Source organism: Rhincodon typus, chromosome 10 (assembly GCF_021869965.1).
Source record: "Rhincodon typus isolate 14 chromosome 10, sRhiTyp1.1, whole genome shotgun sequence".
NCBI lineage: Eukaryota > Metazoa > Chordata > Chondrichthyes > Orectolobiformes > Rhincodontidae > Rhincodon > Rhincodon typus.
In genome coordinates, this window is record NC_063341.1 from 15,853,750 (window position 1) to 15,878,284 (window position 24,535).

General features: G+C 37.9%; 1 protein-coding gene across 1 annotated transcript in view; it reads right to left on the minus strand.

The window, feature by feature from the left end:
• Positions 1 to 794: 794 nt before the first annotated feature.
• cdc73 (cell division cycle 73, Paf1/RNA polymerase II complex component, homolog (S. cerevisiae)) overlaps positions 795 to 24,535 on the minus strand; it is a 169,630-nt gene continuing 145,889 nt past the window's right edge. Inside the window, exons 11-12 of the mRNA XM_048602051.1 lie at positions 5,279 to 5,336; positions 795 to 844 (exon numbers count right to left, since the gene is read on the minus strand). Coding sequence (XP_048458008.1) covers positions 795 to 844; positions 5,279 to 5,336 — 108 coding nt within the window. The remainder of the gene's footprint in view (positions 845 to 5,278; positions 5,337 to 24,535) is intronic.

The following is a 24,535-nucleotide window of genomic DNA, read 5'->3' on the forward strand; positions in this document are numbered from 1 at the left end:
GCATTCAATTAGTCTTTTAAGTTAATTAAGATGGGAAGGAGAAATTGAATTCTGAACTGAAATATTGTTCAACTAAAAAAATGGGGGATAATGTCATGCCAACTTTATGTATACCGTTGGGGTCAGATTGCGTTTGGTGTACTTTTTTTTATTCATTCACGGTATGAGGGTGTCGCTAGCTAGGCCAGCATTTATTGCCCATCCCTAATTACCCATAGGGCAGTTAAGAGTCAACCACATTGCTGTGTGTCTGAAGTCACATGTAGGCCAGACCAGGTAAGGATGGCAGTTTTCTTCCGTAAAGAGAGCTTTAACATTACTTTTTAAAAAGGTGGGATAAGAATGGCATGCTTATCTTTGACTTTTGCCTTGTGCATTCTTTTTCCCTTCAGCACATCATTGGAAGCATGCCTTGAGATATCTAGGCATCATGCACTAGGATACTCTCCCTAAAACATTCACTCTTCCTCAAATTTAAAATTCCTCTTCTAAATCCACATTTTTGATCAAGTCTTTGGATCCCCCGAGCTGTGTCCGTTATTTTGCTTAAGTCTCTGAAGTGATCGGAGATGTCTTACTTCATCAAAAATACAACGCAAATACAAGTTGTCGAATATGTCCGAGAGAAATCTTTAGCAACCAGATGGGTTTTTCCAACAATCGACAATGGATTCATGGTCGTCATTAGATTCTTAACTCCAGATTTATATCGAATTCAAATTCCACCATCTGCTATGGCAGGATTTGAACATGGGACTCTAGAACATTACCTAGATCGCCAGATTAACAGACCATCAATAATTGCACTCAGCCATCAACTCCTCCACTGTGTCCTGTTCTAATTCTTAACACAAAAGATGAAGAAAATTTTTGACAAAATTTGTGCAGTTGATTCATTCGAGCATGGAAGTTCACGGAAAGGGTCATGCAAGTTTAGGTCAATCTTTTGAGAGTTACTCAAATACCAAATACTACAGAAAAGATACAATGCAATGATTACTTTAACCTAAACAATAAATGTCAGAAAGGTGGCACAGATTTTAACTAGTGTAAAGTACAATATCAGGAATTAGTTTTTCATACAAAGCAATCAACATTTGCATGGTCTTATTAAGATGAAAAGGTAGAAGTAAAAACAATGGGAGTGTTTAAGAATCAACCTGGTGCCATGGTGAGGATACAAGAGATAACAAGGTGTACAGCTGGATGAACACAGCCGGCCAAGCAGCATCAGAGGAGCAGGAAAGCTGACGTTTCGGGCCTAGACCCTCCTTCAGAAAGGAGTGAGAATGGGGAGAATGACGGCTGAGATTTTCTAAATGGATAATATAAGAGGCATCAAATAGTTTTCCTCACTTGCATTTATCTTGTGCTTTATTTATGTCTTGTAATGTTTAATCATGGCACTTGCTAAGATTTCTCTCAGACATATGCAACAATTTGTATTTACACTGTATTTTTGATGAAGCAAGACATCTCAGGTCACTTCAGAGACATAATCAAAATACTGAATCCTCCGAGTTGTTGTCCAAAGGCTTGATCAAAAGTATGAATTTACAAAAGGAATTTTAAAGTTGAGAAAGAGTGAATGTTTTAAGGAGAGTATCCCAGAACATGATGCCTAGATACCTCAACGCATGCTTCCAATTATGGGTTGAAGGAAAAGAGAATGCACAAGGCAAAAACCAAAGATGAACAAGTCATTCTTATCCCACCTGTTTAAAAGGTAATGTTAAAGCTTTCTTCAGTCATCCAGGGCTTTTATAATGATCTTGACAATAGGAAAAGGTTGCTTGTGCTTGACTTGACAACAACTTGTTTTAGTAAAAGCTGTACTTCAGGCAATCCTTTGCTGCAGCTTTCAAATCACAGCATTAATGTCTGAACTGGTATTTCATAATTTTGCTATTGTAATGCATCTTAAATATTAAAGCTGCAAAATTAACAGCTTAAACGTGTTGTTTTAAATGGCAGATACCGAATAAATGGGATATGAGAGGATGTTGAAAACATTTTTTTTCTCAAAATATCAACGATACAATATCATACCAGCAAAATAAAAATAATGCTGGTTTTCAGTGGTCTTTTTATTCAGAAAGCTATTCACTCGATGTCTGCAGCAGTTAAGCTTTTATCAATAACATCACAGTCGGCAGGGTTCATCTAAACAACAAGTCCTTTTAATCCTACTCTGCAAAAATGCTACAAGCCTGTCGGCTACTTTTTGGCATAGTGTCTTAAAATTTGCTTTAAACAACTCTCAATATTGTATGTTCAATCATATCAAGAGTTTTCTTTTTTACCTAGCTAAGAATCTTGGCTGCTAACTGATTTGCAATCTTTATAAGCAAAACATGACTCCATTTTTTAAAATGACTGTAGCTAAAGTTTCAGAATGCACGGCAAGATTGAAAAAGTAATACCTTCCTAAAACAATTTGGTTTTAGTAAATCACTTACTTTGTACCTAATAGATTGCAGTACATATTTTAAAATGCTCTTCAAAATTTGTTAATATGCACACTATGATAACTCAAACATTGACAACTGAAAATTTGAAAAGGATTATGCTAAAAGGTCAAACTTTAATGTTATAAGTAGTACTCTATGCGTTGCTCTGAAGAAGAGTCATATTGGACTTGAAACGTTAACTATTTCACTCTTTGTAGATGCTGCCAGAACCACTGAGTTTTCCGGTACTTTGCTTTTAATTTTGTGCTTTCAGATGTCGTCAAAGATGAAAAGCGTAGCAAGGATATATCCTTGAGGGACTCTTAGAGGTATTAATGTAAGTTTGGAAAGTCACTGCAGGTAATTTTTATAGTTTGACTGGATAGATGAGAATTGGGCCAGATAAAGGCTGACATATCCAACTGGACATCAAATGGAGTTGGAGAAGGATTGTACGGTCAACCTGGTCGCATGCTGCAGACAGGCCTAGAAGGGTAAGGAGGGATTGATTACCACTGCTACAGTCATTTGTAACTAAGATAAAGGTTGCTACAGCAGGAGTGGAAAATTGATTGGAGTGATTCAAAGGGGGACTTGTAAGAAAGGTATCTCTGGATTCAGGAGGCAAACATGCATTCAACGATTTAGGACAGAAAAGAGGAAGTTGGAGCTGATGTGTGGAGAGGAAGGCAGGAGGCAAGGCAAGGATTTTTATTTTAAATTATGGGTAATCATTATGCAGACTTAAAGGGATGGCAAAATACCTGAGGAATCAGAACCACTAATGATACCAACGAACCTGGAGGGAAATTTAGTACTAACCGTCCTAGTGGGAAAAAGGGGGTTGGGAAGTGAACTTTATAGATAAGAGTAACTTAGAAAGGGGAAGTTGGAAAATAGAAACAGCTGAAAATAGTAATCATGTACCGGTACAGAAACTGTTTTTTTTCAAGTTAAGGAATAGACAGAAGCAGCAAAGGGAACAGAATGGGAACTGACTGTCAGTGGCAGCCAAGTTCACGATCTTGTTGTACTTATCGGAGCTATTTTCTATTAAAGACTTATAAATTGCTTTTAATGGTTTAAGCTAAATATGATTAACGGTTAAACCAGTTGTCAGCCATAAACATTCAAGTATGCATCCCTTGGAATTAAGGTAACAGATCAAAGTCATAAAGGTGACAAAGGTGAGATAGAGAAATTATTCTAAAAATTACTGGGCATAGGAGCGTCAAGTGTGGATGAGAAACATCAAAACTATTGCATTCTGCTGGCAATTGTAACCTAACGTTTTTTTAATAATATCAGCTTCATAAATTACTCTTCCATTTAACTGGCCTGTCTGCTCATGGTATTTTTCAGCAAAATCCAAGTTTATATATCATCAGTTTAACTTCTAACTTTTAAATATTGCCTTCCTTCATAATAAGACTTTTTTTTAAAAAAAACTGTCACTTGTGATTTGATGGATTTAAAATTTAAAATTCACCAAGAGAACATTAGCCTGCAGGAACCTGAACAAAATACAATCAAAATAGCATGGTGAACTGCTGTTAAAATGTTACTGAACTATCTTAAGATTAGTGTTTAGCACATCATAACAATTAATATAAACTTGAACTATTGGGTTTATTAATTTCATTATTAAGCAGAGAATAAAAGGAAAATCAAACCAACTGTGACCTTTGCTTACTTTAAGCCAATGCATCTATTTTATGAAAAAGTCATGATATAGCTTTATGTCATTATTTACAGCAGCCTTTCACATATTGCCCAATACTTCCATTATTAAAATGAAAGTCACAAAAACACAGCGGTTTTGCTCTTAATCAATTCTATAGTCCCCACCTACAATTCTCTTTTATTTGGAGCACACTATATAAGTACCAAATCTTCTAATATCTTAAATTCACACCTCAAATAATCAAACTGAGAGCTGGCCAAAAATAAGAAACCATGTAGATTCAAGGTGAGATACACAGAAGGTAGCATTGTACGCATGCACATGAAAACTAAATATGGTAGCACTGAAATAGACCATAATAGATCATAATAGATAGGATGGGTTACAATGATCAATATCTACGAAGTGTAAATTATTTTGCTCATAACTACTAGAAGTTAAAACAAGACTGAACGTGCAAACTTTGAAAGATCCAGCATTAACTGTACTTTTTAAACAGGCAATGGAATTTTTACGAAACAGATCAGGGAAGGCGATCAATTCAAAAGAATTGCAATGCTGTGAACACAGACTCTGCGATGTTCTCAAGGACATTTCTATTTCTGCATTCGTCTTTACAGGCTTTCTTTTGAAGGAGCACTCAACAATCCAAAGGATAGATATCCAAAATGAAACATTAACTGGAACAATAATATATTGAGATTACATCATCAAGATGCACAAACACAGTGCAAAGACTATTTTCTGAACACAAATAATTGCATTCTTAATGTATTTATACTTTGCCTTTGCTTTGTTAATTTGATTGAGTGTTTAACAGGAAGCAAAGATCACAGTGCAGGTGAGAATATAACAGCACAGCATTGCTGTTAATAAGTTGTTGAATTCCAATTTCAGAACTAGAATGCTATGTTATTACATCCGTATATTCAAAGTGATTTTATCTCATTGCAGCTTTTGTATTATGTACAGGTATGCTATTCTCCTCTTTCTCGTAATAACAAAAAGTTCTTTTAAACCTTATTTTTTAGTTACGTCAATAGCATTAATGAACAGAAACAGAACGGAGGCAGCAACATGAAACAGGAGTCACAGTAACACATTAGCACACGCTCATCCAAATAGTGTATTAAATATGCTTTACCTGGTCGTGGGACAGGTTGAACAGCAGGAGTTTGAGCCTTTCGAGCAGAAGCACCTTCCTGAAAGATATAACATTTTGAACTTATTCAAACCTTTCTGAAAATGTCCACTGGTTGAAGCCTGAAAATAATTTTAAAATGTGTGAAAATTTGTGAAAAAAAATCATAGAAAAGAACAATATAATTAACACTCATACAGTTGTCATTGTGTTTCAAATGGGAATTGGAAAACATGAGAATAATTGAGCAGTTCAGTCCAATGCTTTTGTGCCTCAAGCTTTCAACCACAGCGAAGAATAACATAATGGAAAAGCAATCTTTCTTACTGATTTCAAATCTGCAGGAAAATGTTGATTAAATCAAAAATGCAAGCTTAATTAAGGCAAATAATAGATAATTTGATACAAATTGACCTGTCCATTGCAAGAGAGGTACATAGATAAATTAAACTGCTTTGATGGTCTATACACTTTTAATTGCTCCAGATTGCCGACCTGTAAACTAAGGTTGAATTCTAAAGGTATACTGAAGTCAGGTGCTGACAGACGTGATGAAACCCAAACTGAGCATCAATGAGCAGGTTATTTCTAACCAAGTGCTGTTTGATACTACTACTGACAACTGCTTCCATCACTTGACTGATCATCGAGAGTAGACATAGTAATATTTGGTTGGGTTGAATTTGTCCTGCCTATGTACAGAACATACCTAGGCAATTTTTCACATTGTCAGGTAGATGGCGATGCCGTAGCTGTACCGGAACAGGTTGGCTTGAGGTGCGGCAAGTTCTGGAGCGCACGTCTTCAGTCAATTGCCAAATGTTGTCAACTCTCAGTGTTTGCAGTATCCAGGACCTTCAATCGTTTCTTGATATCACGTGGAGTGAATCCAATTGGGAAATGACTGGTGTCTAGGATGCCGGCAACCTCTGGAGGCTGCTGAGATGGATCATCCAGTTAACACTTCTGACTGAAGATTGTTGCAAATGCTTCAGCCTTAACTTTCTTATCGATGTGCTGGGTGCGTCCATTATTGAGACTGGGGATATTTGTGGAACAAATGGATTGTTTAATTGTCCTCAACCATTCATGATTGAATGTGGCAAGACTGCAGAGCTTAAGTGTGATCCATTGGTTGTGGAATCAACCAACGCTTTGCATTATTTATATACTCCACTCCCTTTCAAATAAAAGCAAACGGTCCATTTGTCCTCCCTATTACCCACTAAATTTGGATGCTAGCTGCAGCTTTCAGCGGTCTCTCTCCATTTAATTAATATTCAGTTCTCTATTCTTCTTGACAAAGTGCACAATCTCACAGTTTTTCACATTATATTCTACCTGCCAGGTTTTCACCCACTCACCTGACTGGCCTACTTCTGCAGACTCTCTTGGTCATTCTCACTACTTGCTTTCCCACCTGTTTTTGTGTTATCTGCAAACTTTGTTATAGTACATTAACCTCTGTTAGTCATTAATAGATGTTGTAAATAAGTGTGGCCGAAGCACTGATCCTTACTTCACTAGTTATAAGTTGCCATCCAGAAAATGCCTCCCTTTGCCCGACTCTGTATTCTATTAGTTAAATAATCCTCTATCCATGCTAATATCCTTCTCCCCCACCACCATCCCAACACACACAATACCATTGCCTCTTATGTTATAGCTAGCCAAACAAGTGGTACCTTAATGAACACTGCTTGGAAAACTGAATATATTACATCAATTGGTTTTCCTTTATCTGTCCTGCATGTTACCACCTCAAAAGAATTCCAACAAATTTGTCAGGCAGAATTTCCCCCTCATGAAGCCATGCTGACTCTGCTGATTATAGTATGTATTTCTAAATGCTCTACTTTCCCATCCTTTGTGATAGGTGTTAAAGGATGTTCGGCTAACTGACTTATTTATGTCAATAGCATTAATAAACAGAAACAGAATGGAGGCAACAATGAAACTGGAGTCATAGTAACACTTTAGCACATGCTCACACAAATAAATATATTAAATATGATTTTATTAACCTGTATTCTTTTGTCTACTTCCCATTTTGAATGGGAATGTTACACTGGCAGCTTTCTAGTTCTCTGCTACATTTCCTGAACCTAAGGATTCTTGGAAGATGACTACCAATACATCCAGTATTGTAGCTACTTCCTTTAACATCTTAATATGCAGCCCATCAGGTCCAGGGGACTCATTAGCCTTTATCCCCATAACTTTCCCAAGTACTTTTTCTTTGGTGATAGTTACTGTGTTAATTCCCACTCCTCCCCAACTTTTAGACTTTTGATTGGAATGTTATTAGTGCCCTCCACCATGAAAACTGCTGCAAAGTATGCATTCAACTCTTCTACCATTTCCTAATTCCCATGAAAGTCATCACTTTCAGGAATATAATTACATTTTTAAGTGAGGACTTATGGTAATGCTAAATCTTAAAATTGATTATCAATTAAAATTCTACACAACATCATAGATGTATTACGAAAGGTACACATTCTCTAAACCTTTAAGATATCAATTTGAGCATTGCAACAAAGATATAATACTCTTCTGTCTTCATGGAAAGATTTGGGAGAAAAGCTGTTTCAAAAAAAAACATTTAAACACAAACTGAATTCAGACAGGATTTTTAACAAAAATGTCAGGTCTCAGGTATTGATGGGGAAGAAGAACCAGCTTGTGAAATGTACAGCTGACAGTCTATATATCAAACTAATTATTATTGGATAGTTCTCTCATCTCAGCTTTGTTCACACAAGATACCCCACATTCATTTTAAGAATAACAAGATTTCAAGAAAAAAAAATAAACAGCTGGAACAAAGAGAAGCAAGACATTTGACAGGAAGCTGATTTTACTGCCAACCTTTTGATTGAGAACACAATCAGGCAGATAGCCTTCAATTCATTCACTGAACAGAGTAAAGGACATTGAGACACATGTGGAAGTCAGCCAGCCAAAGGATAGAAGGAACAGATGAACTCTGTATTGTAAAGTTTCACAGTGAAACTTACTCAGCTTCAGCCAGCATCAAAGTCAGAAAACTCAAGAAAACATTTATACATATATACACATCATCCCTGTTGTGGATTTTCTTAATGTATCTTGACCTTATGAGGAGTTTTGTAATTGGTTAAATAATGGTGAGGTTCAGTTTGAATGGTATTTCTCTACATTCATCTGTTTAGAAAAGCCAATTTAATAATCTACATTTTTTGTCTCAATTATTGTTTCAGTTTGCCAACAGAAAACTTGAAGAGCGATAAGCAAAAAAAAAAAAAGAGGAAATCAAGATCCTTGAGAGATCTTATGTTATAGCCCTAACAGATGCAACGGTATCCCCAGGTTATGCTAGAGTACATTTAGAAGTTGGCCAGTATGAGCACACTCTAAGTAAGTCAATCCAATCAGACGGTGTATAGTGAGTTTGGAAATCACTGTATCTGAAAGCTTATCCACCACAGATGCAAAACTTTTAACAGTTGTAAATAGACCAGCTTAGAAGTTCAGAGTGTACAAATCTTTAAATTCTTCCTCGACCGTAAGAGAGAAAAATTAACTCGGATTAGAAACAATAAAGTTGAGGATCGATAAGTGGAAGTCAGCATGTATTATCAAACATATGACATACATTAGTCTTCCATTACATAGGAGTTACAGCAAAGATTATTCTTGGGTCTCTGCTAATCCTCTGTTCAAACATTCACACCCATATATGTGCATACATATACAGTGCAAAGAAGAATGGAAACAAATCATTTCTCTGAACAACTCAGTAGTGGGTGACCTTTCACTTTTGCCTACAAATATACGAACTTTCACACAGCAGTAATAAAAATATAAGGTTTTCCTTATACAAGCAGTTTTTAATTATTTTAAAAAAACCTAATCCTATTCATTCTGTGATTACATGAGAAATTTCCGATGGAAAACATTTATATCAATGCAATGTGCTGTAAATACCAGTCATACCAAAATTCATCAGATGATGCAATGATATTAACCATCGCAGCAAAAATGCTTGGAACAATGGATTGGGCATTGATATCCATAAACTTAGCTCCCAAACTAAACTGCATTCTGTGGAAAGGCATCAAGCAGAGTCTGTGGTATTTACCTTCTGGTGTTGAAAGGAGTGTTAGTGGAATTAAAATGTCACAACATTACTGACGGCTCTGGTGCCTGGTTTGAGGAGGTAGCTCAATAGAATCATTTGTGGTCAAAGTAAGAGTGGTGGTGGCGGGTATGACTACCCTTATGATACAAATAGCTAGTAGAAATACAGAATTTCTAAAAATCTCCTCAAAGTTCGAACTTCAATTTGATTCCCATGTGCAAAAAGAATTTTATACTTTCTAATGCCAATCACAAATTCATTAAGGGGCCAGAACATTCTTTTCCCAATGTCCCCTGAACACATCAGTCATCTTGCTCATGTAGAAATGTAAACATGTTTCATAATAGCTATTTCCCCAAGAATTAGCAGTATGGTTAGATGAAAACATCTCACAATGGTGAAATCAGTTACTGGTGTTATATATCATGTTTATTTATTAATAGGAGCTTTTGATCAAACCTATGGTGATTATTTTTGAAAATGCAGCGTGTTATCACAATTCTATTAGTTAGTTCAAAATGAAAAAAAAAGTACAAATCTGCTAAGTTACACATGAGACACAACAATAAGTTAAATACCTTAATACCAGAATGGCTAAACAGCAGTTCTCTGCTTTACTGGCTATTACTTGATGCCCTATTAATTGGGCACCTTTCTCATTTCAATAGCAAAATAGATGCTGGTAGATAGCTTGTTTACAGCTAGATCTTGAATATATGCAAGTACTATTTTACACTGCTCAAAGTTATACTTTAATTTAAAATTCATATGAGGATGACAGAAATGGGAAGACAAGAAAGCCGCCAATGATTAAGTGAGCATCAAGGACATGTATTAAAGACCTTGCAAGATAATAATGCGTTAACTCTCTAGAGCCAAAAAGAAAGATCTGTAGAGGGAATTAGTGCTACAGCAGTACTCCTATAAAAAGCATTGAAATCAAAATATGAATTTACAAAAAAAAGTTTGTGGTTTCAGGTGATTAGCATGCATTTTAGTCAAGCAGATACACAGCTTTCAAATCTCAAGAACGACTGCTAATAATAAACTGGTCAATTATTAATACAGTTTCCTATATAGTTAACACAAAAACTTATATTCAGTCTCAAGTTCTAAATCACTGGGGGACAGTCAGAGCAAAAGACTAATAAGTATTTTGTTGTAAATCGTAATTACAGAAACGTTGTCTGTTGCTTCACAACAAACTGTCAGGTATGATATCACTCAATTTATTATAATCTAAAAATGCTCAAGCGCATACATAAAATTTGCTCTACTTGCAACTTCCCTTTTTTTGTGCGGACAAGAACATATGTGAATGCATTAGCTGTGCATATCCCTAGGGAAAAAGATGACCACTTTATCACATCTCAAACATTCTGATGTGCTTTATGGGCCATGAATGCTAATGCATTGGCAAACACAGCAGCCAATTTGCACAAAGCAAGATCACACAGCGCTAAGGCTAAGGATTTATGCATCTGTGAAATGTTAGTTGAAGCTGAAGATATCACTGGACAAAAATTACGCTTGAACACTTCCTTAACTACCATCTAAAGTTGGTGGCACAATCTTTTATCATCGTTTATTTCAACATTTAGTGTTAAATCTTCTGAAAATCAGTTGTGTCAATTTCGGGGGGACCAGATCCAAATAACTTTTATCAAGCACTTTTTCCTTACTCCCCTCACATCTTCATGGTGCCACTCTCACTCTATTGCGAGCACTGCAGGGATGAAATGCTCACTGGAGCTAGGATCTTGCATGCTTCACCTCATGGGTATACAAGGTGTATACTCTGCCAGTCACATCTAAAATATCCACCTGGGTCACTGTGGTGTCTACTGTCTTAAGCAGCATGCAACATTGTTGCAATGGACAGAGCTTTCTTGCGATGATAAGTGCCATCTTCTTTCTGCCATTTCACTAACTCCACCATTGGACCCAGCTCCCACCAAAGCTCATGATCTACCACTTAGTCAATACAGCATGGAAACAGACCCTTTGCTCCAACTCGTTCATACCAACCAAGTTTCCCAAACTAAACTAGTCCCACTTCCTGCATTTAGCCCATATCCCACTAAACTTTTCCTATTCATGTACTTGTCCAAATGTTGTCACTGTACCTGCATCGGCCACTTTCTCTAGCAGTTCATTCCATACACAAACCACCCTCTGCCCGAAAACATTGCTCCTCAAGTCCCTTTTAAGTTTTTCTACTCTCACCTTAAACCTATGCCCTCTACTTTTGAACTTACTCAGCCTGTGGAAAAGACCTTTGCTATTCACCTCATCTATGCCCCTCATGATTTTATAAACCTCAATAAAGGTCAATCCTCAACCTCCTACACTCCAGTGAAAAATGTCCCAGCCTGCCCAGCCTCTCCTGAAAACTCAAACCTTCCAGACCTGACAACATCCTGGTAAATCTTTTCTGAAGCCTCTCCAGTTTAATAATATCTTCCCGACTGCAAGGCAATGAGAACTGTACACAGTACTCCAAAAGTGGCCTCACCAATGTCCAGTACAACCGCAACATGACATTCCAACTCCTTCACTCGATGTTCTGAGCAATGAAGGCAAGTATGCTAAACACTTTCTTAACCAGCCTGTTTACCTGAGATGCAACTTTCAAAGAACTATGTACCTAAACCCCTAGGTCTCTGTTCAACACCACCACCCAGGGCCCTTTAATTAATTACCATTGCCCTTGCTTGTTTTACCAAAATGTAATACCTCGCACTTTTCCAAATTAAACTTCATCTGCCGCAGTTGATCAAGAACTTTCTGTAAGCTTAGATAAGCTTCTTCACTGTTGATCATACTACCAATTTTTGTGTGTTCCGCAAACTTACTAACCATGCCTCCTAAATTCTCATCCAAATCATTACTATAAATTACAAACAAAAGTGGACCCAGCACCAACCCCTGTGTAACACCGCTGGTCACAACCCACCAGGAGCACCCTCTGTCTCCTACTATCAAGCCAATTTTGTATCTTCCCTCAATGACTCTTACCCACGCCACACTCCCCACTCAACTGATCTTTCCTGCCCTCTGCGCTTCTTGCTGACTCACTCAGCACACTTCACCACCTTCCCTGACTGATGACGGACCTACACGACCCTCAACCCCACCACCACCACCACCACCACCTCCACCTCCACCCCCCGATTGAAAAGTCCTCCTTACGGTCTGCTGCCAAACAGGACAGTTGCCTGATTATCTGTCTGCACTGAAAGGCAAGGCAGACATCCAAATAAGCACAAAGTGAGCAAACACTCAGAAAACACGCCCGTTCCAATGCACGAGATGGTGCCTGTCCCTGCGCACAAAGCGATTTGGCAACAGCATTAAAACGCAAGTCTTTGGAGGGTTTCAGCAGAATCAAAAGGGGGGACTGAGAGATATTGTATTATGATTCTCTTTACTAACTCACTCACAAGCGCTCTATGTTTACTATACCCCGTGTTTACATTCATTCATAAAACTGCGTTTTTGCAGTACACTTTACTCTTACAAGATAAACTAAATTAAACATCCCTTCCTAGACTGCCAACCCACTACTGTTTCTTTACAGCTTTCGATTCCTATTGACCCCATGCTGCAAGGAGTATTTAGACCAGTTTCTGTATCAAAGGCGACCCCTGAATAAGTGTTAATACTGTAACCTACTCAAACAAAGCTGTTCCTGCCATTGTGTCTCTATAACTCACTTGAAACTATGGAACAATTATAAATATTAATTAGCCCTTAGTAACTGTCCCTCAGGACCGGAATAGGCTGCAGAACATCAAACAGTTTCCTCCACCAGCATATCCCTACAGTCTGAGGGAGTAAGAACTGTCAATGCTGGAATCAGAGATAACACAGTGTGGAGCTGGAGGACACAGCTGGCCAGAAATCTGAAGAAGGGTCCCGACCCGAAACGTCAACTTTCCTGCTTCTCTGATGCTAGCTGGCCTGCTGTGTTCCTCCAGCTCCACACTGTGTCCCTACAGTCTGCTGCTTTTTATCTCTTTGAAATATTCTTATACCCTACCTAGTTCTATAACACTGTACTACCTATTTGTAGCTTTTATTTAGGGCTACCATGTTGTACTAACATATGGATTTATACTTTTTAAATACATATTAAGTAGGGCCGCTACCCCCTTTAAGAAACTTACTATCAAAACAGTGCTTCCGTGAAACTACATGACAGAATGTGTAGGAATTGTCAAAAACCAGCAACAGATGAAATCTGACAACCCAGCTGTGGGAGATCAGTTTAATCTCCTCTGTACTTTTATTTAGTACACGTATAATTTCTCAATTATTTAGATCATTTACGTCCAGTATCTCTATTAACATTACTAACTTTAAAGACAAAAGAACTAACACCTCTTAATTATATTAGCGCAGACCGGACAGACATTCTAATCCCAACAGCCAGCATTTAGCAAGTGCTTAAACGATCCCCTGCTTCCCCGAGACACGTCACGCAAATTTGTGTACAATAGATACAACTGTGTGAGACTGTACAGCTAAAAATCTTAAAGTATGTAAAAACTGTATATAAAAAAGGTTACTGTAAAACTGTACTTCGGATTCCATTGCCGCCTCAAACTCTGCCACCGTGGATGCTCAATAAAGAGACTATTTTTGCCACTCACCGATCTTGTCATTATTGAACACGATCCCGCAGAGTTAATAAGATTCATTTTGCCAAAGAAAACATTGGCAATTGTTTTTTTTTAGCAAATATTTTCACTGTAGTATGATAAGGGTAGGGCTACATCCCTCCTCACCTTTTGTACCTAATGCAAGGAAACCAGGCTTAGGAATGGCATTAATTAACACTTGAAGTGGGAGATGAGGGAATAGGCTGAGTTCTGTTGAAGCCTTCTCCAGTCCGAGCTCCAGCATCAGCGCAGTTTTTAAAAGATTTATATTCTTTCATGATGTGTGAGCTAGATCGGCATTTATGTTATAGGTACACCCGGTATGCTGTCAGGAAGACAGCTCTAGGATTTTGACCCAGAAACAGTGAAGGAGCTACTTTTATAAATGCCAGTCAGTGTTGTTATCTCAAAAATACTTATCATACCGCCTTTAATGAGAACCCTTGGGGTAGCAGTGCTGGCTTCAAGAATACAAAACCATTTGCCAATTAGGAGTAGCAGCAATTAACTACGGGTACAATCAGTATTTTGTTTTTATCTTTTTTGGTTAATTTTTAGGTTTTATGATGCACAGCATTACAACACTGGCATTTACAGTGGCGAAGAAGAGGGCCTTATTGAAAAATGTTACCAAAGAATGGCTTCACTAGCACAATAAAAAGCAGGTGCTGAGTCTCGAGTAAAAACAGATTAGCTTAGATATACAAATATTACATACACAAAGAGCACCAATGGAATCAACCCGACATGTTAACCTATTTCTCTCTTCACAGCTGCTGCCAGATCTGAAGAAGTTTTACCAGCATTATCAGCTATTATCAATAAGCAAATCAGCGTAAGTTTAAAAGCATGTAAACAAGCTGAATTTTCCCATTAGCTCAAATTATTCCTGAGGGACAAATAATTCGTAATTGATTTGAAATCACGTTCAACTTGAAAATAAATTTAAAAGAAATTACTTGCAAAAAGACAACTATTAACATTTTGAATAACAATCAAATCAGAAAGTGATGCTGATCTTGAAAACAATTTTCCAAAGCCAGATAGTGTACTGGTGAAAAGTTAAGAGTACTTTTCTGATACAAACTTCCAATGAAAAGTAACAAGTAGCAGTAATTGTAAGATCTTCGCTTTACTAAGCTGCTAATTCAGTCGATCGCACTTAGCTACTTTAGCCTCTCAATGCAACTATCTCTGCCATTAATTTCCGTGATTAGACAATTAGAACAGTTAAACATAATTTTCTTCACGAGAAATAAAGTAAAATTCCAATAAAATTGCTCCAACTGGTCTGTTAAAAATTTCTTTTCATTCTACTTCAATTTCTCAATTGCTAGGTCCCATTTGTGGAAAGCTATCTTTTGGTTCAGCTTCCAATAGCACGTGATTGTTACTGTAGTTCATGAGGTCCAACAAAATGTACCTCAAAACTTATCTTGTACCAGTGTGTATCAACAGTTTTTCAGTGTTTATTTCCACTTCTAAAGATGATTCTTTATGCCATATTTACGTTGGCACTTCCTAAAATTACCAAAAATATTTCTCCTCTCAAACTATGCATCACTTCAATGTTCTGACTTTATGTAATAAATGATATTTTTTCAATACAGCTATTCCATTAATTATTTCTGGATTACTCACCTTGAACTCCAACTCTTTGGGTTAAACATAGTGCCTTTTCTAAGCAGATTAATTATATTTTGGATTTGAAAATGTTCTTCGACAATTGTTCAACAGATATCCTTGGTCCCCGTCTGGTCCTATATATTAATAAACCGCACCTCAAAAAGTCTTGTCCAATGTCTTCAGCAAAATCATTACAACTAGTTGATTATTTGCCCATAATACAAATAAACAGTTTTCTTCTCAACACCGTGACTGAATCTCATCTTGATGACTTTCTTCTTTGATTGAATTAAGTCAATTTTGTTTCTTCGAAGACTTCCCTTTTTTATCCACCCAAGTCCGAAAAACATTAGGAATAATCCAATATGACACAACTGTTGGCAAACTGTGACAACACCATCTTCTGCTATATTGAAGACAACTGTTCTACTGTAATGATTCCTTAGAGTAGCTGTTTTATTCTGTGCCGAACATTTTGCAACAACACAGCTCTGTGTAAAGCTCATGTTTAAGGACTAGATGTTGCTCTTGTGCTTTTTTAGTACTTTTCTGGATTGCTGTCCTCACACCACCTCCCCAGTACCATCAGAGTCATGATTCAAGAAAAACTCTTCTTTAGTGGGTGCTCTTTCTCTTACATTTGGCTTTCAACTTTGCGCACACCATAGTTATTTGATTTCAATCTTTGTTACTACAATGACAGTAACCACTTCATTGACCTCCAAAATAGACAATAACTATATAATCTCTTTACAAATCACCAACAGTATAAAAATAGAAAACATGGCAGGAAACAGCAAGCAAGGAAATGTTAAGCTATTGCAGTTCTTCCCCACAGTGTTGCACCCCAATAATTACTGCCCAGCAACACTGATTAATTCTACTTTGATCAAGTTCCAAAAGTTGCCACCAACAATAATGTTAAGCTATGGCAGAAGTTGACAATTTTAGAAGATATCAATGGAAAATTAGTTGAGTATATAGGGATGAGTAATTGGGTTTTCCTTTAAAAAGTGCATCAATACAAATATGAATTTTCAAGAACTTTACCATCACAGTTCCATGAAGTCTTCTCTATCAATCAAGAATTTTTCAGAATTTTGTTGCTTGGCAAATATTTCACTACCAAGTTAATAAATGTTGCACTTGAAATATCAGGAAGTATGTAATTCATTAATTGATTTGTTTTCTGTCATCTGCAATTTTAGTTTTCAGTTCAGATATTCAGCTGGGATATAACTTAATTTAGTTGACATGGGCAAATCATTTTCCTTTCCATTATTTGTGAGGTAGGGATGTTATTTTGTTCCACAATAGAAATAAGCAAGAATTTGTCGTTATTAACTGGCATAGCAGTATTCTCAAGTATTAGGAAATAACTCAATTCTTCAAAATTACTTTGCACAATAAAGATGTTACAACTTTTACATCCATCGTGGTTGAAGCATCATGGATTTTACTTTCTAGGCAACCTTTGTAATTTCTCAGTAGTCAGAGACAGAAATTGGGTATTTTACATAATTGAAATCCTGCAGCCACCATTAGGACATTTTCAAAACATCATGCATCCTTAAAGAGTTACAAAAAATTCTCCCAAGTGTCAGAATTACGGGCAGTGCATCTCATTTTACGAGTGGCAGGCATATTCACTCCAATTTGATAAATGCTACATAAACATTTTCTAGTAGCGCCACATCACAACTATAGGCTGTCTACGTTCACTTAACTATTTGATTAGAAAACAAAGAACTATGGGAAATTCCATCCTCTTAAAAAGTGAAGAGTTTAATAAAGTTGACATGTGAAGAATAGAGAATAGCTCTTCAGTGCAGTGATAATGTGTTTAAGGAACTACTTTCACTTATGGAAACAAATTACTTTCAATGTAATCTCATGTCATTGGTACATAAATACATTATCAAAAAATCCTAGAAATGGGTATGCCATCAAGAAAAAGAATTTTACAGTTACGCCAGTCTGGCAAATAAATATAAAGATAAATAACTCAACAGTTAAATACCAAAAAAAAAAAACCCACATATTTCTCTTTTAAACAATTTCTGGCATCAGAATACGTAAGTGGCTGTGTCAAAGATTTTGCAAGGTCTTAAAGTAAAGGAGATGGCTACTTGACTCACCTCAGTCATCTATCTCCAATAAAAATATATCTTATTACATACTTTGATAGAAGAAATTTGGCTTTAATAAATCAAAAGGGTTCCACTTTCACTATCACATCAGAGCAATCAAAAGGTCACATTTTATAATAACACTTTCATACTAATTATCCCATCACATTTACTATGTCACTTGCTGGTTAATTAAAACCTATGATAGGTGATTCCAAATACAAAAAGTGTGGTCAGTTCTATCATCATATTGATGTTTATAAACTGGGAAAACACATCTAGAAATTAGAATTTGGCCAGGATAACCAGTTGGTATTTCTGATCTGAAACTACTTCAATCCTATGTGCCAGAAAATTGTTGCACAGAGGTCACACACAACATATAAACTTTGTTTTTATAACCTATATACAATGGGTTTGTGAAATGTCAACTAACAAGAAAAAAATTGGAGATTAAGAAGGAAAATATGAAAATGAAATATCTCAAGTGGATAATTAAAATAAATAAGAAGTTTTTATTCAAAAACATGTTTAAATTCTTATTAAAGTTAGGCACAACACAAAATATTTAAGTACCTGTATCATTTCCCAAAATCTGAGATATCTCTAAATAAATAACTTGGATGGAAATGCTTTAGAATTAGCCAAAAAGAATCTGGAGCAATTAAATTACTTCTAATTACTGTATTTAAGCTATGTTGTCCTTCAATACTTTAATTTAAACTAAAATAAATGAGTTCCTATGATATACATTTCCCAAGGAGATAAAAAACTAAACTTCACTAGAAATTTAAAAAGTAATTCCCTGTAACATATTAAAAGAAGGGAAAAAACAGCTTAGTATTCCAAACTCCATCAAACAGTTTTCCAACTGCACACATTCCTGGTTTGGATGTTACACACAAGGGGCTGAACTTCTGCTTAGGGATCGGAGTTTCAACTTCACTCTGTATTGATGCCAGAAGCTGACACAATTTTGGCGATTTATCAGTCAAACGGCACTCAATATCCAATCAGGAATGGCAGCCAAGAAGATGGGCAGGAGATAGACATATTGCTATGGCTGATGGCAGCCACAATTGTGGGAAATGGGGGAAAAGAGTGATGGGACAGCAATAGGCCAGGCTCCCAAATAAGAGTCGCTCCACCATTTTCAGAAACCAACCCAGAAGTTCGTCTGGAGGTGGTACCTGAATGGCAGCAAATACGATTGGAGAAGGCTAGCCAGACAGGTGAAACTAGCTTGGCTCAAGATATCTCAAGAAGAAAGCAACAGCAGCATTGTTACGTGGATATGGGTACACAGCCATGCGTATTCAACAGTCTTCTGAGAGTTGGCAAGGTTAGTGTACCCTAACAGCTGGATGTCTTAGCTCAATTTAGCACATGATGGGCAGCCGAGGGTCACACAGTACTTCTGAAAATTTTTAAAAAATATACTGGAGCTTACTTGAGCCAGTTGCAACATTTGTGAAGGAAACAACAGACAGTTGTGAAATGACGTGTTCAACCTGCTGAAGTGAATGAGGCGAACGTCTTTTGCGTCAGAACTTGCAAGAGAAAGTATCTCAACTCCAGAGAAAAAATTCATTCAGGTGATAAGGGCCCTCCCTTCAATGAACAGGAGGTCCTTGATATTGGTCCTCTGATGCTGCTTGGCCTGCTGTGTTCATCCAGGTCCTTGATATTGTCAGGATGGCAGCCCATCAGGAACTTGAAATGACAAAGAGTCCATCCAAGAGGGGCGAAATCAACTTAGTATCTCAAAGTGACAGATCAGTGAAGTCAAGCTCCTGGGTTGAGTTTTCAGCAACGAGGAAGCCATGTTATTCAATACAAATACAAACATTTTCTGACCATAATAGGTAAAAGTCAAATGTGAAAAAACAAGGGAAAAGCAATGTCTTTACACATTAAAGCCAATAAAATTATATGTAAAAAAATAGTGACAATTTCCTTGTTACTTTCACATAAAAGGGTACCTGAACTGACCAAAGGAACAAATCACAATTACAATTCAGAGATAACAAAGAGTGCAGCTGGAGGAACAGAGCAGGCCAGGCAGCATCACAGTAACAGAAAAACTGATGTTTCAGGTCAGGTGCTGACTCAAAATGTCAGCTTTCCTGTTCCTCTGATGCGACCTGGACTGCTGTGTTCCTCCAGCTCCACACTTTGTTATGTCTGACTCCAGCATCTGCAGTTCTTGCTGTCACAAGTACAATTCAACCTTTATTTATTTAATACATACAATGAAGGGTTATCCTGAGATGCAAATCCCCCATATTGAAATTTTGTTTTCTTATTAAATGGACAATTCTGAGGTACCTCTGCCATAGATCAGATACTGAGGTTTAAACAAAAACCAAAAGTTATGCTAGCACAGTGAACAAGCTTTGTGAAATGCACATCTTGCTGCATATGGAAACATTTTGTGTACTGATGACAACTGGCATAAAATGTGCGTATTTAACAGAAACAGCTCGAACTTGACGAGCAGCTGACCTTCCTGTATTGTAACCACAAGCCTAGAACCTTTCAATGTGGTAACCCTGTAGCTTGTGGGCAGAAAGACAGAGAGGGAAGGAGTTCAATTAGGCAGTCAAGAAGGACCACGTGTGCAGTCTAGGAGTCCGCTGACTGCATCGAGGAGGAAGAATTGAACCTAAGAACTAGGAACAGGAATTGGCAATTTGGACCCTCGGGCCTGCTCCGCCATTTAACAAGATCCCAACTGATATCGTTTCAGTCTCAACTCTACCTTCATGCCTGCTCTCCACAGCCCTTCAATCTATTACTAACAAAAAATTTATCTCCTCCTTAAATTTACTCAATATTCCACATTCACTAAATTTTGGGGTAGTGAATTAGAGATTCACACTCCTTTAAGAAAAGTAATTTCTCCTCATCTCTGTCTTAAATCTGCTACTCCTTATCCTAAAACTACGACCTCTCGTTCTAGATTGCTCTACATGAACAGAAATCCATTTTATGCTAACTTTGTCAATCTCTTTAACATTTGATATGCGTCAAATAGATCTCCTCTCATTCTTCTAAACTCCAGACAGTATAGGTCTAAACTGCTCAAACTTTCTTCATAAGACAAACAGCTCATCTCTGGAAACAATCTAGTAAAGCAAAGAGGGAGAGAAACCATTCTCACTTACAAAGCCATACAGCACAGAAACAAACCGTTCGGTCTGACTCATCCATGCCATCCAAGTTTCCCAAACTAAACTAGTCCCATTTGCCCGAGTTTGACCCATATCCCTTTAAACCTTTCCTATTCATGTACCTATCTGAATGTCTTTTAAAATGTTGTAACTGTACCTGCATCTACCACTTCCTCTGGCAGTTCATTCCACATACGAACCAACCTCTGTGTGAAAAAGTTGCCCCTCAGGTCCCTTTTAAATCTTTCTCCTCTCACTTTAAAATTATGCCCTATAGTTTTGAACCCCTCTACCCTAGGGAAAACACCTTTGCTATTCACCTTATCCACATCCCTTGTGATTTTATAAACCTTTATAAGGTCACCCCTCAACATCCTATGCTCCAGGGAAGAAAGTCCCTACCTATCTGGATGACAGAGCATCAGATGGCACTAATTTGGAGTAGCTGATAGAAAAACCAACGGCAACATCAGGAAAAATTTCTTTTGTCAGCAAATGTCTGGATCTGGATTGTACTACCCGAGTCTGTCAGAGGCAAATATGTTTCAGGTTTTCAAAATAAGATTGGATACGCTTCTAAGGCAAAAAGAATTGCACATTGTGCAATGTGCATGTATGGGGTAATAGCCGAGTTGCTTTTGCAGACAGCCAGCATGCACCACATGCCAAATGACCTTCTGGAGTGCAACTATTCTAAAATTCAGTGAAATTATTCCTACTTCTATTCTGACATGTCCAGGTTTCACTATCACTTTTAAATAACATTCCTATCCTGACTGGACTTGCACTGGCTCTCTTTCCTCTATGCACTGCTTTTAAAAACTCATCCTCTAATTCAAATCTGTTCATCTTTGCAATCTCCTCCAATTCGGCAATCCTAGAGGATACTTGTTCAAATTCTGTCCTCTTGGGTATCCCCAACATCTTATAATTTACTGGCAGCTGTGCCTTTCATCATTTGCTTTGTAGGCTTTAGAATACTAACCGTAATCTTCGCCGCCTCATAATCTTCCTCCAAGACAGACCTTAAAACCTCTCTTTGTGCAAGCTTTGGTTTTTCTGTCCAAATCTCTCCTTTTTTTCATTCCAATGAAGGTCTTTGGGCATTTAACTGCATTAAATGCAGTACATATGAAGCAAATTATTGTTAAAATTAAATGACAAAAGAATAATAGTATTTTTAATTCACTATTGTATATAAACAACTGACAAAGACAACATTTATTGCCCATCCCTAACTGCTCAAAGATAGGTATCCTGCCTGCTTGAGTCACTGCAGTTCATAGAATCAATTACACAGCACAGAAAAAGGCTCTTCGGTCCAACTTGTCCATGCTAACCAGATATTCTATATAAATCTAGGCCCATTTGCCAGCATTTGGCCCATGTTCGTCTAAACCTTTCCTATTCATGTATCCATTCAGATGGCTATCAAATGTCGTAATTGTACCCGCCTCCACCACTTCCTCTGGCAGCTTGCTTCATATATGCACCATCCTCTGCACGACAAAGTTGCCCTTAGGGTCTCTTTTAAATTGTACGGTGTAGATGTTTTTTTTCCCCCAAGAATTCCAAGATTCTAACCAGATAACAGAGAAGCAACTTTGATATATATTCAAGTCAGCATAACGTGTTACTCGGAGAACAACGTAAAGGTGTTCATACTACCATACCTATTGCCCCTCTTCTTCTAAATGGAAGAGTTTGCAGATTTGAAAAGTGCTGTTGAAGATGAAAACCACAGATAGTCAGGTAGATGGGTTACCACTGGGAAAAGGTAGGACAGGTAGGCAGGTCGTGCAGGAGTCTGCTGAGACTATCCCCATCTCAAATAAGCATCCTATTTTGGATAATGTCGGGGACGAAAGCCTCTCAGGGAATATAGCACTGACAGCCAGGTTTCTGGTACCTGGCTCTACTGTAATTGGGGGTGGTGGTGGTGGTGGTATGTCAGGTTCCACGCGATCGATCGATTGATCTCTAGTCAGAGGCACAGACAGACTTTTCTGCGGCCGACAGTGAGGTACCAGAATGATGCGATGCCGGAGTCTGAGATAACACAGTGTAGAGCTGGATGAACACAGCAGGCCAGGCAGCATCAGAGGCGCAGGAAAGCGGACGTTTCGGGTCTGGACTCTTCTTTGGAAAAAAAAAGCGTTGCTTCCCTGGTGCCAGGGTGAAGGATGTCTCAGAGAGGGTGCAGAATATTCTCAAAGTGGCGAGTGACGGTCATGGTACACGTTGGCACCAATAACATTAACATGGCTTTGTGCTTCGGAAATCTATCTCACTAACTTGACTGAGTTTTTTTGAAGGTAGCAACGAAGAAGGTTGATGAGGGCAGAGCAGCAGAGGTGATCTATATGGATTTTAGTAAGGCGTTCGACAAGGTTCTTCATGGTAGACTGGTTAACAAGGTTAGATCACAGAGAGTACCGGGAGTACTCGGTATTTGGATACAGAACCAGCTCAAAAGGTAAAATCAGAAGGTGATGGTGGAGGGTTACTTTTCAGACTGGAGGCCTGTGACCAGTGGCGTGCCACAAGGTTCAGTGCTGGGTCTACTGCTTTCTGTCATTTATATAAATGAACATAGGCGTTGTGGATAGTAAGTTTGCAGATGACACTAAAATCGGAGGTGTAATGGACAGCGAAGAAGCTTACCTCAGAGTACAACAGGACCTTGATCAGATGAGCCAATGCACCAAGGAATGGCAGATGGCATTTAATTTAGACAAACATTAGGTGCTGCATTTTGGAAAGGCAAATCAGGACAGGACTTATACACTTAATGGTAAGGTCCTGGGGAGCATTGCTGAATAAAGAGACCTTGAAGTACAGGTTCACAGTTCCTTCAAAGTGGAGTCCCAAGTAGATAGGACAGTGAAGGTGGTGTTTGGTTTGCTTGCCTTTATTGGTCAGTGCATTGAGTATAGGAGTTGGAACATCATGTTACTACTGTACAGAACATTGGTTTGGCCACTATTGGAATACTGCAAACAATTCTGGTCTCCGTGCTATAGGAAGGATGCTGTGAAACTAGAAAGGGTTCAGAAAAGATTTGAGGATGTTGCCAGGGTTGGACAACATTAAGCTATAGGGAGAGGCTGAATAGGTTGAGGCTATTTTCCCTGGAGCATTGGAGGCTGAGGGGCAGACCTTACAGAGGTTTATAAAATCATGAAGGGCATGGATAGGTTAAATGGGCAATGTCTTTTCCACAGGGTAGGGAAGTCCAAAACTAGAGGGCATAGGTTTAAAGTGAGAGGGGAAAGATATAAAAGGGACCTAAGGAGCAACTTTTTTATGCAGAGTGGTGCATGTATGGAATGAGCTGCCAGAGGAAGTGGTGGAAGCTGGTACGATTACAACATTTAAAAGGTATCTGGACGGGTGTATGAATAGGAAGGATTTAGAGGGATATGGGCCAAGAGGCCAGATATCTGGTCGGCATGGATTAGTTGTACCAAAGGGTCTGTTTCTGTGCTGTACATCTCTTTGACTCTGACATAGGAAGAAAAGGGGATGTGATTTTGCAGACAGAA